A 17,247-nucleotide genomic window follows, 5' to 3' on the forward strand; every position below is an offset into this window, starting at 1 on the left:
AGTCTTGAGGCGTTGTTTCGATAGCCAGGTTTATATTATCTGAAGACTCTGGCAGCGTCCAGCTCTTCAGTCACCGTCCCCCTGATCCGTATACTTGTGGTGCAGAATCACGTGAAGTGCCGGTCACTTTATTGTAGGAATAGAGCTTCTTGCCATGGAACAGGACTCCTTTTCACCCTCCCCTCATGGTTCCCATGACCACCATCCTTGCCTGGGCCCTTGTGGGACCTCGCTGGACAGTTTCAGTAATTTCCTGAGGTGTTCAGCTCCTCCCATCATCCTTCACTCTATAACCTGGTTCAGGGCGGTGCCAGCCCCATGCAGGCCCTCAGCCCTCGCACTAGTGCACCGGCTGCAGCCTCCACCCTCTGCTGTCTGACCAGATGGACTTCTCCTTCAGGAAACTCTCTGGGGCCACGCAGAGAATCTTCTCTCTGCTCGTAAAACCCTTCCTGCCTTTCTGGTCTTCTCATACTTTGCTCCCCTCCCTGTGCTCTGCTGTTCAGCCAAGCTTCTGGCTTTGCTGTACCTCAAACACAGCTCCCCATCACCTGACTCTGGATCTTTGCACTGACCCTCAGCTCTCTCCCCCTCATCTCAGCCTCCTCATTTCTGACAGAAATCCCCCGGTCCTGCTTCTAGTGCCTCCCGCTATCACCATTTGAGCTCATCTGTGTCTTGTTTGAATGTTGTCTGCCCCGTGGACTCTGAGCTCCTGGAGAAGAGGAGCATTTCCCCTCCTTGCTTGGTATCCCTAGTGCCTCATTAGCGCAGCGCCTGGCATGTAATGGATGCTTAATAAATACTTTTTGACTCCTATCCTTCCCTGTCTCCTTATGGAATCCTCCTGCCCTTTTTATATTCTGGCCAAACTGGATCATTCGCTGCCCTCCAGGGGCCTGCTGCCTCCTGCCACCACCTCGTCTAGGCTTTCTGTGCCTCCTCTGGGGACTCTGGTAGCCCTTCCCCTGCACTGGTGCTGCCCAGCTCAGCCGTGTCTCCTCCCAGAGTCCTGCGGCGGGCCCCTCTGCTGCCCTTGGCTCCATGGGGGGCGGTGGGGCGTGCACATAGTGTGGTCAGTTCTGGCGCTGTGTCTTCAGTCTTGCCGGGAAGTCTTTGTGATGGCTTTTTCACGGTTCTCATCTAGAGGCTGGTGAGCATTCCCGAGCTCCTGTCCGCCATTAAGCTGTTCTGTATGCGCTTCCAACCCGACCTGGTGATGGTGGTGGATGACCTGCGGCTGGACATTCTGCTGCGCATGCTCAAGTCGCCCCATTTCAGCGCCAAGATGAATTCCCTCAAAGAGGTGAGCGCTGGCGGCTTTTTCAGTTGGGAAAATTCTCCAGAAGAGACTTAAAGCAGAGTGGTCTGTTGAAAAGGTCTGAGGATATGGCAAGAGGCCTGCAGATGATGTTGGTTGTTCATCTCTATGCACGGTGGTGTGTGTGTGTGCGTGTGTGTGTGTGTACGTACATGTGTGTGCACGTGTGCACACACACATCCAGGGTCTGAGTGCACTCTATTGATGGCCTTTTGTTTGTCTGTTACTGTCATTTCCAAATACTGACCATTGGGCGCCCCCCCCACACACACACACTCACACACACACTCACACACACTCACACTCACACACTCACACACCCTCTTTTCCTTGTGACACAGAGAATGGGCTTGGCCAGATGGTCAGTCCAGGGAGCGCTCAGCACCATGTGTGCGCCCGGCTGTCCGGGTCACTCTCCGTGTCTCATGGCCCAGCTTTCTGCTTGTGTTCTTTACTCTGACTTGCTGCCCGCCTCACTAGTATTTCTCTGGGTTCCTCACATTCACCGTTCCCGTGCTTTGTCTGACAAAATGAGGGGCTCTTCTAAATGATCCTCATTATCCTTCCAAGCCCCACATCCTTCAGTCCTGTGAAAATGCTTGTGGGGGGCAGGGGGTGGCGCATGGCTAGGAATTGTCCAAGGGTGAAGCCAAAGGGCTCGGATTCTAGGCTGGCTCGGGAGTTGACATCTGTGGTCTTTGACAAGTCACGTCATCTTTCTGGGGTTCAGCTTCTCCCCTCAAATGAGGGTATGAGATCCCTTCCACTTGAATCCACTAATGTACTCCTTTGTTTAGACAGTCCAGTTAACAGGGTCTTCCTTCAATAGTAAAAGTTGTCATGTACACATAGTCCTTGAGCTAGGGAGCAGGTATTTAACAAAGAAGGAGCTGAGGCTACCAGAAGGTATGTCTCGTTCAGGGTCACACAGCTAGTGAAGCGTCAGGGCTCAGTATCTTCTTTATCTAAGTCTGGTTCTCTTTAGAATGAAATGGAAAAACATTTTTGGTTGATTAGCTGTGTGCCAGGTATCAGGGTAAAGGTTAAGAAAACAAAGAGAAAAATGAATCAGCCTCTCAAAGAGCAAGGGAGACAACACACAGCAGAGCTGTGAGCCTCCTCGGGGAGGTAGGTGGAGAGGCTTGGGGGCCCCGGGGGAGAGGAGGCTCTGGGGCATTGGTGGGTGGTGCGCCCACTGCAGGGAAGGCTCCTGTCAGAGCTGCCACTTGGGCACTGTTGGTGCACACACACATCCCACTCATCTCGGGCGGTTACGGGACAGTGCTCCTCCATGTTCTGGAATGACACAGTCATTTCTGTGTTGAACAGAACTGCATGGACTTAGCTGTCAACTGAAGGAGTAGTGTTCTCTGCCTTAAAAACAGTGCAGTTGGTAGAGGGCAAAGAGACCAAAGGCCTCTGCATTTGGAGTCAGAAGGTCTCGGGTCTCGCCTTTCTGTGACTTAGTTTCCTCCTCTGAAAGATGGGGTGTTGGACAAGCTCTTTGGGTTCTGTGGCCAGCTGATGGTTTTTTGTTTTTTTCTAAGATGTTAATGTACTTCGGGCAGAAGCAAAATGTTTGAAATCTTGGTCTGATGAAAATGTCCAAAGGACACATCCTCTCCCCTGGTACCACGCACCAGTGTTACTGCTGCACCCTCTACCACATTCTCTGTCATCTCTCCTGCCTCCTACATTTTCTTTCAGACCTTCTCATTTGCACTGCCGCTGGCCACAGGAGGCTTTTGTCTTGCTATTTTTAAGCCTGCCTTCTACAGGATTTAATAGTTTTGTTTTTATTTTTAGCAGTCAAAAATAGTAGAGAGATCATCCTCCCATTTTTAGCTATTTCATTCCGATGAATAAGAAAACTCCAAGTTTGGAGAAAGTATACAATTCAGCATCCTGGCCAGAACTTGTGAAGCTTTGCTTTTAAAATAGAGTCTCAACAAATGGGGAAAGAATGAATGTTCTTAAAATGTTTTGAAAGAAGTGTCTACATTTTCAAATAATTTTTATCTTCTTAAAATTGGAAAATTTGGAAAGATACTTAATGCTAAAAGTGAATTTCTCATTGCTTGTCACCCAATTAAACATAGAAAACTCATTCTCTGTTTGAAATGACCCTTCTTAAAGTTGTCTTCATTTTTAGTAACTGGCTGTCAGTGCTTTGTGAGATGCTTTTACTACTGCTGGTCCATGTTCCATTTTGCTGGCTTTGTACAAGTCACAAATTATGCCACTTGAACACATTTGGTTTATTTGGAGGGATTTTTGAAATATTCCTAACAGCATTTAGATTTCAGCCACAATACTCTCTTATTAGGTAACCAAACTAATAGAAGACAGCACTTTATCCAAATCTGTGAAGAATGCGATAGATACAGACCGATTGTTAGATTGGCTAGTTGAGAACTCTGTTCTGTCAATCGCATTGGAAGGTAAGCATTTTCATAAAATGTAAACTGCTACTTTGAATGTCTTAGGCTTTAAATGAAATGGCAAATTGATATTGGCTTGAATTAAAATTGCAGTTAGAGAGCAAAGTGGTGAGCATCTCTTTTGTGCTGTTTCCTCTGTTAGGTAATATTGATCAAGCGCAATACTGTGATCGCATAAAAGGAATTATTGAACTACTGGGCAGTAAATTGTCTTTAGATGAGCTCACAAAAATTTGGAGAATACAGGTAAGGGCTATTTTCATTCTCTCCTGGTGTCGTGTTGAAACTACAGCATTGCAGTCCTTTCCACTCTGTGCTTCAGTAATATGTTGTATTTATGTATGTACGTGGTGTATTGCAAAATTCATGATTTATGAAATGGGGGATAGTCAGCTGCAACGCTGTCCTGCATCATTTTACCTTATCCTACAGAGAAGCTGTATTTCATCACCTTCTTAGACACGTTTGTTCGTCATACTATAAAGTGTTTACTTGAAGATGATTTTCAAGCATAACTCAGTTGGAAAATGGCCAAAATGGCCTTGAAGTTGCTGTGGTAAGCTGAAATATGTTTGTGGAACCCTGGAGTTGTGGCTAACTGCCTGTATACCAGCTGTTTGTGCAGACCCTTTAGATGTTTTTGAGAGCTGGGGAGCAGAGAAGCCCAGACTTCTCAGACCCGATATGACTTGGCTTAGGCTCTGAGGGGTTCAAATTGTGCTCTCACATTCCTCTGATTTGCTGTCATTGATCCGCTTTCTTGCCTTTTCATAGAAAAAAATAGAGGCTGTACGGGATTTTGGACCCCACCTAAAAGGTTGAGAAACTCCTCAGGTTTTTTGACCAGTTTGGTCAGTTTCAAACCATTTCTCCTTTTTCCTGTTACTAGCTCCTCCTGTCCAACATCATCAGCCTTTCCCCTTTCCCCACCCCAACTAAAACACAGCACTGGTGTTTTATTTAATGAGAGTTTCATGAGAGCTCTGTTGTCTTGACTTTTGTTTGAAATTCAACTTTGTTACAGAGAATAGATGGGAATGGGATTTAGTTTGATACTATCTGTATTTAAATTATTCTTAGGAAAAGCTGTCATAGACTTACGTAAGTAGCAGTCAGAATTAATTTTCCAAGTCACTAATATGCATTCAAAGTTAAATTTTAACTCTGTTGCCACCTCACCAGTGTTTGGAGAAACAACTACTAACTTGACAAGAAAATGTATTTCAGCTTGTGCCCTTAATGGTATTTCTTTCAAATACATTTAACTCTTCTTTCCTTGCCTCTCATTCCCATCCCCTCTTAGTTAACACAGAAGTCACTCTGCCAATAGCTCGTCTCAGCATCTCATAAAAGTCATTGCTGTTAGAGATTTCCAGGCTGCCTCATTGGACACTGAGCACGTTGGTCTTCTGAGGATAGGACTGGATGTGTCTGTTCCTTGGGAGTTGTTCGGTGCTACCAGAGTCCAGAGTCTATTCCTAGTCTGGCGCTAATAGCAGCCCTTCTTTCTTGTGTATGTCTAGTAACTGATACTTTTCATAGATCTGTGTTTTTTACTGAAGGAGCTGCTTCCTCTGTGAGGCTGGTCATAGCCCTTCCACAGCTTGTCTTTGGAGGGCTGGCCCCAATGAATCCCGGGGGCCAACAGCCTTCATTCTTTGTGCATAGTAAGCACTTTTCTGTCCATTCTCTCTTTCCTTCCCTTCCCCTCGCTCAGTCACATAGGCGAAGCTAATACATCTCCTCCACTCTGGTGAAGCAGACTCAGATGGTGCTGCCCTTCAGAAGCACAGGGGCTCCTTGGGGTGGGGAGGGGGAAAGCAGGCGAGTCACAGACAGGAGAAGGGAGAATGGATGTTAGGGACTCCCCTCCCACACGGGGGCTGCGCTCCTGATGCACCTTGCCATCATGGCGGCCCAGCACACGCAGAGGCAAAGGCCCTCGCCAGGGCCACTCTTGAGGCAGGACTTTAAGGCTCGCTCTTTGTCCACTGTGCCAGGCTGCCTCTCCCACAGAGCCGAGGAAAAGCCATGATTTTATCTGTAGATGTAGGAGTCTCCTTAATGTGGTTCACAAACCATCTGAAACTGAGCAGTGACCTGAGTCATCAGAGAGGGGCCAGAAAGCCAGTGGAAACAGGGAAGGGAGCTCCCTTGTCACCACTGTCATTGGCTGTAGTTTGGGGGATGTAGCAGTGGGACAAGAAAAGTAATCATTGTTTTCCTCCCCCCCCAAAAAAAAAAAAAAAGAAAAGAGGCAGCACATTCTCAGGAGGTGAGACGTGATTTACTTCCAACGTCCTGGGGGGAGTCCATGACAAAAATTAACTCGAAAGAGGAGACACTAAAGTAATAGATATAAAGGGAACTCACGAAAATCATTGTTTCTGAATATTACAAATAACAGTCAGAAAGGAAGGATATTCCATGTTTGTGGTGGGGTTGTTATTAGCATAATAATAAAATGGCAAAAGTTCCTAATTTGCAGATTGTGTGCCATACCAAACCTTACATTTTAGAGTTTAACAAAATAAAATTAATCTGGAGGACTTCAAGGGAAAAAATAAATTTTTTTTTTTTTTTGAGAGGGGAAGGTAGGGCATCTTGCCCTGACAGATAACCTCTGGTAAGGAAGAGCCAGGATCCCATAAGGCCACCCAAGTGGCTGTTAAGATAGTCTTGACTGTCCACGTGTGATTACTGATGTGTATTATAAGTGCATGCATGTGTGTTTATGAAGTGGGTTTTATCATAGTATTTCAGAAGGTGGAGCTCAACATATTACCCAGTTATTAAGTGCTGAATGAGTGCAAACATGAAGGAGGTTCAAAGTGCAAGGAAGGTCACCAGGGACTGGAAGTGGGTAGGACTAGGTTTGAAACAAAGATGTTGAGCTGTGCATAGACACTTTTCACTTGGCTGCAGTGGCAGAGCAGAGGTAGAATTGGCATGTTTTGATAACTAATTTGATTTATCTGGTAAGAGAAGGGAAGGAATTCAAATAATTTCTCAGGTAAATGTGATCTAAACATTCCTCAAATCTTTTTTCAAAAACTGTTTTATAATAACTTCAGTATTGGCATTAGCAGAAACAAATATATATGCAAAATAAAGAATGTCTCTGTATTTAATATAGTAAAATCAGACACGTTCACAGAGAACCTTTAACCTCCCTTTTTCTGTCTCTTTCTGTACACACTTGTTGAGTGTTCTGGCTGTTGGGTCTGTTTTCTGTTTATGTTTGTCAACATCGATAGTACTTTGTATAGACCTTTTCTGTGGACATCATGTTTTTTTAGGTTTTTGTTTTGTTCTTTTATATTACCATGATTTTTTATTGTAGTAATATGGCATAATTTAATTCAGCCATTCTCAAGTTATTGGATGTATAATTACTTGCTTTTGGGGGGGCTGTTACAAATAAAGTATCTAAATATTTTTGCACAGCTATGTCCTTTTTTAGAATTTATTTTAAGGATACAGCTCTAGTAATGGAAGTCTTGGGTCAAAAAGGGCATGATCAGAAAATAGGAGGTTTTGAAGCCATTTCAGTTGTGTTCAGCCCTCTGTGACACATTTGAGGCTTTCCTGGTCAAACACTGGAGTGGTTTGCCATTTTTTTCTCTGGCTCATTTTACAGATGAGGAAATTGAGACAAACAGGGCACAGTGACTTGCCCAGGGTCACACTGCTAGTAAGTGGGGCTGGATTTGAACTGAGGAAGAGGAGTCTTCCTGACTCTGTGCACTGTGGCGCCCCCTAGCCGCCCCTTGGTCCATAGCCCTTTGGATTGGATAGGTCTCCTCTGACATCTCTCTGCTCCCTTTGCCTGCACTTCCACTCCATTGCCCTCTGACGGCCACAACCTCGTCAGGTGCTTGTGCCATGACGGGTGTGTGCTGACCACCTGGGCCTCCTGCTCGTCCTCTCCCTCCAGCCCTAGCCGTTCTTTCTACATCCCCTGACAGTGGAGACTGCCTTCCATCCTCACCCCCTGCACACTGCCAGCAGGCTCAGAGGGAACTTTTTCTCACCAAGGCAGTCTCCCTGTTTTGTGTGATCTGTCATCGGTGCCACCTTCACCACCGCCCTCCCACCTCTGTCATTCTCCCTTAGCTGCTGCTCTTCTCAGAGCTCTTGGGGGGAGGTTGTGGACCCCTCTGCTGGGGGGTTCTGAGGGACGGTGGAGTTTGGGGTTAGCATGGCGTGGCCCACCTGACACATGGTACCCCCTGGCGCTCTTTGGGCCTGGGCACGAACCCAGGAAAGCCAAGGCATCCAGTGAGCATTGGCCTCACTATTCCATCTCATGGACAGAGTGTGAGACTGGGCTTCAGGAAAGCTTTCTGAATCCTGCCTTCAGGAGCCTCCATTTTCTTATCTGTTAAATGGGGACAACCATCCTCACAAGGCTGTTAGGAGGAGCCCATGAAATCATTCTCGCAAAGCAGTTTTCAGAATTTCCAAGCATTATATAAATACAGTAATTAACAATTGGGAACACGTGGCATTTAGGGCTCCTTTTGGCACACACAAAATGAGTTCATGATCTTTCTTTTCATCCCATTTTCTTAAATCTAAAATTATTTAAATAAAAAGTTAATATGTATTGATAATTACTAGTTATAGCGGTCTTGGTAATTAATGCTAGTATGATTTGATCTTTGTGTGTGTTTGACTACTTTTAGAGAGCAGGTTCAGAGAACTCCACTGTACAGTGATCCTTCCCCCTTCCTCTTTCAGGCAGGACAGTCATCTACTGTAATTGAGAACATCCACACCATCATCGCTGCAGCCGCTGTGAAGTTCAGCTCCGATCAGCTGAATCATCTCTTTGTTCTCATCCAGAAGGTGTGTGCGTGGCAGTGGAGGCCTGGGGTGAGGGGTGGGGGTGGATTTTGATTTAAGGAAAGTGTTCTGATCCTGTGACAAATTATTCTGTCACAGAATTTTAGAATCTGAAGGAACTTCAGTGGCCACTTAATACAGTACAAACCCAAGAATCAAAATCTTAAGACTCAGAGCTGGGATGGACCTAGCAGGCCCTCTAGTCCCATCTCTTTATTTGACAGAGGAGGACACTGGGACCCAGGAAGGTTCAGTGACTTCCCTGATGTCACATGGGTAGTAGTGGAGGTGAGGGCCGACCCCAGCCTGCCTCCATAGTCATTGTCTGTGCCAGCAGCCTGTTCCATTGAGAGCACCCCCAGCAAAGAGTCATGTATTCTTGACTGGATTGAATGGATGTACTGAGGTCTGAAGGAATAATTCTAATCTCCCTCTTCCCATCTTATGCCAATTTTTAAGAAACTGGATATAGTCACAAAGTATCTTATACCTTGACTTCATCCTGTCTTTTTCTTTTCACCCCACAGAGCTGGGAGACAGAAAATGACCGAGTAAGGCAGAAGTTGTTGAGCCTGATTGGGCGCATTGGTCGTGAAGCTCGCTTTGAGACCACTTCTGGAAAGGCAGGAAACCAAACAGATTTTTACATGAGAGATGTACAGTGTTTCTGACCATTGGTTTGCCTCCACGGAGGGCTTATGCGTATTCTGTCCTTGTAGGTCCTCGAGGTCCTCTGGGACTTGGCTCATCTTCCAACCTTGCCCAGCAGCCTCATTCAGCAAGCTTTGGAGGAGCACCTGACCATTCTTAGTGATGCCTATGCAGTGAAGGAAGCCATCAAGAGAAGTTACATCATTAAGTGCATCGAAGACATTAAGCGGGTACGCGGTCACGGTGCCCCAGTGTGACGCTCTTCTACCTTGGAACCTGGGCTGAGCAGCATGGGGAGCCACTGTTCTTATGAGATACTTATATTTCTTTTAAAATACATTTTCAGCCTGGAGAGTGGTCAGGTTTGGAGAAAAACAAGAAGGATGGATTCAAGGTAAGGATTTACGGATTGAACCTACTAGGTGGCTAGTGGTAACAATCCCTTTTCGTATTTCCTCATTTTCAGTATTCAGACACACTGCCCTTCATGACTGATTTCATTACAGTGAAGATTTCAGACTGTTTCAGCCAGTTGTGGCTGATCTTCTCCCATCCACCATGAAAAACTACTGACCCAGGGGAAGAGATAAAACACTTGTCAGGGGGTGTGGTTTTTAAAAATTCAACTTAGTTTTTTTACTTAAAGATAAATAGAAAGCATTTATTTAGTTTTTCATTTCCTTTTTACTTTAAGTTCCTAATTCTCTCCCTCCCACCCATTGAGAAAGCAAGGAAAACGCAGCCCGTTACAAGTATGTGGGCAGGCAAACCAGCTCGCTGCGTTAGTCACTTCTCTGCAGCCAGCCCGCTGTCCTGGTCTGCAGCCTGGGAGCAGACTTCATTCTGAGTCCTGTGGACCTGGAGCTGCTTCTCTTGAGTTGGTCAGAGGTCTTCAGTCTCTCCAAGTTGTCGCTACAGTATTTTCATAAATTGTAGGAATTGCTCTCCTGGTTCTTAAAGCATTTCATTTAAATGTTTTTAAACTTAAGGACAGAAACCAAGCTTTATTCAAGACCAAGGGAATGAATAAAAAAGAATTTAGCACATGTTTATCAAGCACCAAGTACTGTACTAAGTTTAGGGTGTAAGAGAAAAAGCCCTCCCTGCTTGTATTCTAGTGGGGAGAGGCCGCATATGAGAAATGGTGGCCAGGAAGGGCTGGAGCCCGGGGCAGTGCAGTGACCGGCACTCCAAAGGAGGCAGCACTGTGAATTCTCTCAGACTAGTGAGTGCCGCACACAAGCAAGGATCCTGAGCTCTCTGTTGTGGCTTCTTGAGGGGGTGGAGAGAGGAAGACTGAGAGGAGCGGGGAGAGACAGGATGTGTTTAGTATTGATGCTTAGTGAAAATCTGGCTGCGATGAAGGATGTGGAGGAGAGGAGAGGAAGCCAGGAAGGAGAGACCCAGGGGCCAGTCCTTATTGGGCGGTGGGCTGGCAGTGGCCCTGCTCTGAATGGCTCCCCCCCACCCCCACCCCGGGCGGGGCCAGGCCAAGGGCTCCCCATCCTGGCCTTTGCCATCGTGGGCAGCGCTGCTGGTACCTGCGGAGGTTTTCCCCTTCTGCCGCAGAGTGCACGCGGGACACTTTGGGTACTTTGTGCTTTACATTTCAGTGAGTTTTACAAGCCTATGTAGCTCGATTTCTTAGACCTAATAATAGTTTGAGGGTGGGGAGGGGGGGGGCGATTCTTTTATTTATAGTCAAGAATCCTCTATCAAATTAGTTAGCGTGGGCCTTTTATCAGGTGGGGTGTCTTTCTAGATATGCCTGGGCTTGTTGTTTTCAGGGTCCCAGATAATCTGGCTGAGTTTGAATCTCATCCAGAATTATTAAAGGAGCTCCAGTCCTCAGGAATAACAGAGAGGACTGTCTCTAGTCTCAGCAGCGCTCACCTTTTCTTTATGGTTAATGAAAGGTTAAGCCGGAGGCAGTACCAAGGACAGGTGCTTTTGAAACTCAGATACTCTGTTTTTGGCAGCCTGCATTCCTTCCTTTCCCACTGCCATTAGCTCCCGAGCTCTTCTACTGGACCGGCCTCCTGCTGCCTTGCCACCTTCTCCTAAATGCTTTGTTCACACTTGTTGGTTTTTAGAGATTTCTCAAAGAGCCTTTTTAGGAGGACCCCTCCCCCAGCCCAGTTCCCAGTGAATTAAATGCCCCATAATTTTGTTACTATCAGGCAGATGCTGCCACGGGGGCACTACTCTGTTGCCACTGAGGTTTTCTGTGCTCTGCCCTTTTCCTGCCAGGCATCGGGGTGGGCTGGCTGGGGCTTCTGGCTCACTCCCTTCTCACTGCTCCTGGGTGCCACCCTCCCCTGTTGTTCCTTCAGAAATCCTGGCTCGCATTTCTGTAGCTTCTGTCAGGATGGTTTGGGCTTCCTGGGGTTCACTCTCCCACCTCATGCCTTTTTCCTATTCTCTTTCTCTCCTCCTTAAAAAGTCTTGCAGCCCATTATCTCAAGTCCTCCATCCCCTTCTTCGACAAGGAAGCCAAGTTGGCTGGTCACCCCTCCAGGGGCCTGCCCTCTGTCATTATTCTTGATATTCTAACAGCATAGATAATGGGCAGTCTGGCAAAGAGGGTGAGACCTTGCTGTCTTCCCTTTATCAAAAACCACTCAGATTTATGGTAAACTAGTTCTACCATCTCTACTGTAATTGAGATATCATCTTTAACTCCTTATGGATCATATTAAGGTGTTCTTAAAAATTGTTGAAGACATTTGGTTGACTCAGTACCTACCTTTTTTTCCCTTTGAATACTGTCTTCCCATCTTGTTATAAGAAATGGTTAAGTTGTGTATTGTTAGAAATAACCAATCACCATGTCAGCAGAGACATGGTAAGCAAGTGGCATTTTCCCAATCTTTTAACATTGGAGAAGCCATGTGGGCAGAAGAAAAAGAGCCCAGTCTTGGAGGTATCTTTAGTCCCAGGTTTTATGTTGGCTTTTTTTTTTTAAGTGAGGGAATCATGAATTGCCTTTGGAAAGCTCTAAGTCTGATTGTCCAACTCTGATCACTTTAACTGGCCATAATAATACTTAGTAGTGTTACTGTTGATTGCTAAAAGGATGGGGGTCATGTTTGTATCTTAATGTTTTATGTTTTTAAAAGCACAGGTTTTGAACACTGTCACTTTCTGGCACATTCATTAGAAAAAGGATTTTTCTTTGGCCCCTGAAAGCGCCTTACACAGAGTATAGTTGTTAGATACTTGGTGTTTTCATTGTTTCCCCTATCTTGGGTCATTCTGGCACAGGGTCCTTTCTAAAGGCTAAATGCTAAGAGGGACACACATTCTATAGAGATAGCAGAGAAAATCAGGGATTTGGGGGCATAATTCTTGTGGATGAGAACTTGAGATTTTTGTTATTATTTTTTCTCAGTATTTTGGTTCTAGATGTTATAATTGTATGCCACTTGAATTTCCTGCTCTGTCTTAGAATGTGCATCAATTTCCATAGTTTAAAAGGAACTGTTTTTGGAAAGTAATTTCCTTTCAAGTCAAGAAAGCTGATTTATAAGAGTATTCAAAGCACTATGTTAGAAAAGATGTACATCTGATTGGCAGTGATGGATCTTCTGAGTCCAGATTTTATGAGCTTTATTGAGTACTCTTTTAGATCTTTGAATTCCGTCCTGGCTCAAGACTTATATAAGATTTAATTTTTATATTTTTAGACACACACACACTCACACACATGAAAGTACTACGGAGAGGCAGCTGGTTAAAGTGGAATGGACACAGGACTGAGTCAGGAGACTCAGGTTAGGATCTGATCTGAGCTCTGACTCGGTAGCTTTCTGACCCTGGGTAAGGGGTTGAACTTAGGAGCACGAGTTTCCTTCTCCGTAAAATGAGTGTATCTTGTGACCTGCCTCCCAGAGTTGTCGTGAGGGCTGAGCTTTGGAAATTAGGCTTTTTGTTAATGATGGTGACAAAAACGGTAAAGATGAGGCAGGATGGTCTCTGACCAGAGTCATAGCGTGGAACCATGAGTCCCTGGTACTCGTCCTGCTGGTTTGGCCTCGGAACACAAAGCCAACTTTTAATTTCCTTTTATTATGAGATAAAAGATCAGTTACTTGCCATCCCAGTCATTGATATGTAGGTGTTAGGTCTTTGCTAGCAGCTTTTTACAATTGTCAACACCCTGGCAGCATGTGCTCCCCAGTAGTCTGCCTAAGGAGTGGCCGCTTCTCTGGTGTCTGGGGAGGGTGCTGTGTTCTGGGTGCCCTCATCATCTTCCATCCTCTCATACCTATTCCTGTGTGGGATCCTTAGCCCCAGCAAGCTGTGTGCAGGACGAGGATACCTTCCCCAGGGTTGGCATGGAGCGCCAGGGAGAGGAAGGAATAGAGTATAGGATAAGAAAGATGGAGTGGATTCTTGGTTCTGTCTTTTGTTTCAGTAGTGAGTAGGCTTGGCACGTGCCATGTGTCTCTTCATTTGATTGTCATTCATCTTTCATTCTAGTCATCCCAGCATAACAACCCCCAGTTTGTTTGGGTGGTCCCCGCTTTACGTCAGCTCCACGAGATCACCCGGTCATTTATAAAACAAACCTATCAAAAACAAGACAAGGTAAGAGCCCTTGCTAACATCTGGTTGTGCCTAGTGCAGAGGCAGAGGGTGGGTGTGCTGGGCTTGCCAGGGAGCGGATGCAAACCCTTGGCTTTACAGCCAGCAGCTTGCTGAGTGGATCCTATGCTCTCTCTCCTTTTCTTGGATAAAAGTTTGATTTTTGATTTCCTTAAACCCTTTGACGCGCGTGACCCAAGTGAGACAAAGTTAACATGTTCTTCTAATGGCTCTGAAGCAAAAGAACATTGGTTTGAGAAGAAAGAATTTGAGAAAAAAAGCGTTTTTGTAAGAAAAAGTCATCTGCCTCAGATGATAACATTTACAGACTTGGTTTGAGAGAATAAATAGGGAAAAGTGGAAGATTCTGGGGGGAAAAACATCTGGTTGGGTTCTTGTTGTTTTAAAGGAACGAAATGGGTCATAGGTAGGTGAGGAAAGGGCTCCCTGAGTAAAGACAAGACTACGTTCCTCTAGCTCCCCATGGAAACTGCAGAAATCCTCGGCCCCCTGGGCTGCCTGTGTGAAGTCTAAGCAGAGTTTGTGTGAAAATGTTACAAGGATGACAGAGACTCTTAAACTTGCCTTTTCATCATTTTCTCCAAGAGCATCATTCAGGACTTGAAAAAAAATTTTGAAATAGTCAAACTGGTGACGGGGAGCTTGATAGCATGTCACCGACTTGCAGCGTCTGTGTCAGCCCCTGGGGGCTTAACTGGTTCAACGCTAGTGGACGGCAGATACACTTATCGGGAGGTATCGTACACGCTAATTTTGTGATACTGAAAGACATAAAAAATGCTTGTTGGATTTCACTGGCCAGAAGTGCTGAGAAATAATCTTCATTTGGGATTCATCAGTATGTTAAATATTTGTTTAGGAGCTTCCATAATTTGGCAACTAAAAGTCAAATGTGATCGCCCTGTGGGCTAAATTTGTCATCATTTAATCCTCTAAAACAATGAGATAAGTGGCATTAGCATGTAATCCTTAAACTTTCCCCTAAATTATATCCAAAATAGAATAATTTCTTGTTTTTAATTTTAAGCATGACTGGAATTAGCTAAGCACAGTTATCTCTCTTTCAGTATTTAGAGGCGCACTTAAAATTTCTGGCATTTTTCTTGCAAGAAGCCACTCTGTATCTGGGTTGGAATCGAGCCAAGGAAATCTGGGAATGTCTTGTAACAGGACAGGATGTTTGTGAATTGGATAGAGAGGTAAGAACCCATTTTTATGTGGAAAGTGGGAATATGTGAGGCATTATTACTCAGATAATTTTCACTTTTTTCTCATCTCTTATTTTCAAGTGCTTCGAGTAGAAATGGGTCATTTTAGAAGGACCAGAGTTAAAATATGCAAAGATTATATTCGCAGGCTACGTACACACACGCTCACATGCTCACACACATCTTACATTCTGTTCCACATTAAACACAAAATGCTTATATGACCTAAATATCAAAGGTAAACACCATGCACAAATGAGAAGAAAAGCAGACCATCATGTACTTTTCACAGCTATGGGTGGTAGGAAACTTCTTAACCAAACAAGGGACGAAAGCAATTACAGAATTCAAAATAAGATGATTTTGGTTACATGAAATCAAAAGGATTCTGCATAAACAAAAATCAATGCACCTAAAATAAGAAGGAAAATGGTTGAATGGGAGAAAATCTTTGTATCAAATTTTTCTGATAAGGGTTGGTATCCAAAATCTACAAACAATTCACAGACGCAGGTATATGACCAGAAGCCCTTCCCCAAGAGATGAGCACCTAACAAACTTGAACAAATAGTTCATTGCAAGGACTTGCAATCTATGAAAGAAGGTTCCGGTTCACTGAGAGCATGAGAAATGCAAATCTAAACAACCCTGGCATTTTACCTCAAGTTCAGCAAACTGCAAAGATGAAAATTACTTTGGAAATTGAGTAACACTAATAACACAAAATTGAAGACAAAAATCTATATTCATCACTGGTAGGATATTAGTATTAAAAAGTTGAGCTTTTGTTTTAGGCAGAAGTTTAGGATAATTAAAAGCAAACTTAGAATATTCTCCTGTTTAATTCTGAGTCAAACTTGTCATCATGAATGAATATTAATAAAAGTTTTTGAATAAAATATTAACAGATAACAGTATATCAAAAAATTATTCATTATTACTTAGATAGTTCAGCATTAACATAATTGATCATATAAACAGCACAAAACAATTAACCAGTACCAGGTTAAAAAAAAATCTTCCTAGAAACAAACATAAGCATGAAAGAACTCTGCCTTATTTCACATGCATGCGCACATACACACACACACACACTCTTTCTCTCACTCTCACACACCACACCCCACCCACCCACCACCACTACCACCATCATCCCCAAGTGGACTTTGGAATCAGGAAGACTCATAGTCCTGAGTTCAAATCCAGCCGCTGACATTTCACTCTCTCTGTGACCCTGGGCCAGTCACTTCATCCTGTTTACCTCTGTTTCCTCATCTGTAGAATGAGCTGGAGAAGAAAATGGCAAACCATACTTAATAAATGTGCAGTGATTGATTGATTGATTAATTTTAATTCTTCAATTAGTTTCTCCACCAATTGAGGTTTTCTAAGCAGGCTTTCACATCATCTGTTCAGAGGAACCACTTTTGCTGGCTCTTTGCTGATGCTATACTATGGTCTCATTTTATCACCATGGCTCTCAGTGCTGTCACTATTCCGCCAAATAATGGGCAGGAAACGTTTCTCTTGCTTTATACTTTGTTGTCATTGCCAAGTCGTTTCAGTTGTGTCCGGATCTCCATGACCCCGTTTGGGACTTTCTTGGCAAAGACACTGGAGTGTTTTGCCATTTCCTTCTCCAGATCATTTTCCAGATGAAGAAATAGTGGCAAACGGGGTGAAGTGACTTGCCCAGGGTCACACAGCCAGTAAGTGTCTGAAGCCAGACTTGAACCCAGGTCTTCCTGACTCCACACCCAGCGTTCTGTTCTCTGTGCCACCTAGTTTAGGGCTCTGCATAAAGGTGGGATTTACAGAGTTTCAGATGCTTCTGTGTGGAATAGTTGTACTGCTTATAGGGTGCTTTTCACAAGGAGTTTGTTTTTAAAGTTAATGTTTCAAATTGTTTTTCCAAAAAATTTGCCTTTTTTGTTACTATTATGGAATTTGTATTTGTTCAAAAGTGATCAGTGAACCAAGATAATGTTCTGACTCACAGATGTGTTTTGAGTGGTTCACAAAAGGACAACATGACCTTGAAGGCGACGTTCAGCAGCAGCTCTTCAAGGAGAAGGTTCTCAAACTGGAGCCCTATGAAATTACCATGAATGGTAGGAAAGCATTCCTTATCTTTTTTTTTTTTTTTTTTTTTGCTTTTTGGAGGGCAGTT

At 44.4% G+C, this 17,247-nt stretch overlaps 1 protein-coding gene across 1 annotated transcript in view; it reads left to right on the forward strand.

Moving 5' to 3' along the window:
- The window catches only part of LOC138164941 (ubiquitin carboxyl-terminal hydrolase 24), a 151,523-nt gene that overhangs the window by 57,519 nt on the left and 76,757 nt on the right, over window positions 1–17,247 (forward strand). Inside the window, exons 10-20 of the mRNA XM_069092923.1 lie at window positions 1,148–1,306; window positions 3,648–3,762; window positions 3,905–4,008; window positions 8,506–8,613; window positions 9,138–9,233; window positions 9,330–9,491; window positions 9,608–9,655; window positions 13,744–13,851; window positions 14,455–14,604; window positions 14,937–15,068; window positions 17,077–17,188. Coding sequence (XP_068949024.1) covers window positions 1,148–1,306; window positions 3,648–3,762; window positions 3,905–4,008; window positions 8,506–8,613; window positions 9,138–9,233; window positions 9,330–9,491; window positions 9,608–9,655; window positions 13,744–13,851; window positions 14,455–14,604; window positions 14,937–15,068; window positions 17,077–17,188 — 1,294 coding nt within the window. The remainder of the gene's footprint in view (window positions 1–1,147; window positions 1,307–3,647; window positions 3,763–3,904; window positions 4,009–8,505; window positions 8,614–9,137; window positions 9,234–9,329; window positions 9,492–9,607; window positions 9,656–13,743; window positions 13,852–14,454; window positions 14,605–14,936; window positions 15,069–17,076; window positions 17,189–17,247) is intronic.

The sequence above is a fragment of the Petaurus breviceps genome, unplaced genomic scaffold, assembly GCF_028583685.1.
Source record: "Petaurus breviceps papuanus isolate PSGF00001 unplaced genomic scaffold, PetGlider_PUasm1.0 207, whole genome shotgun sequence".
In the NCBI taxonomy this organism is placed as follows: Eukaryota; Metazoa; Chordata; class Mammalia; order Diprotodontia; family Petauridae; genus Petaurus; species Petaurus breviceps.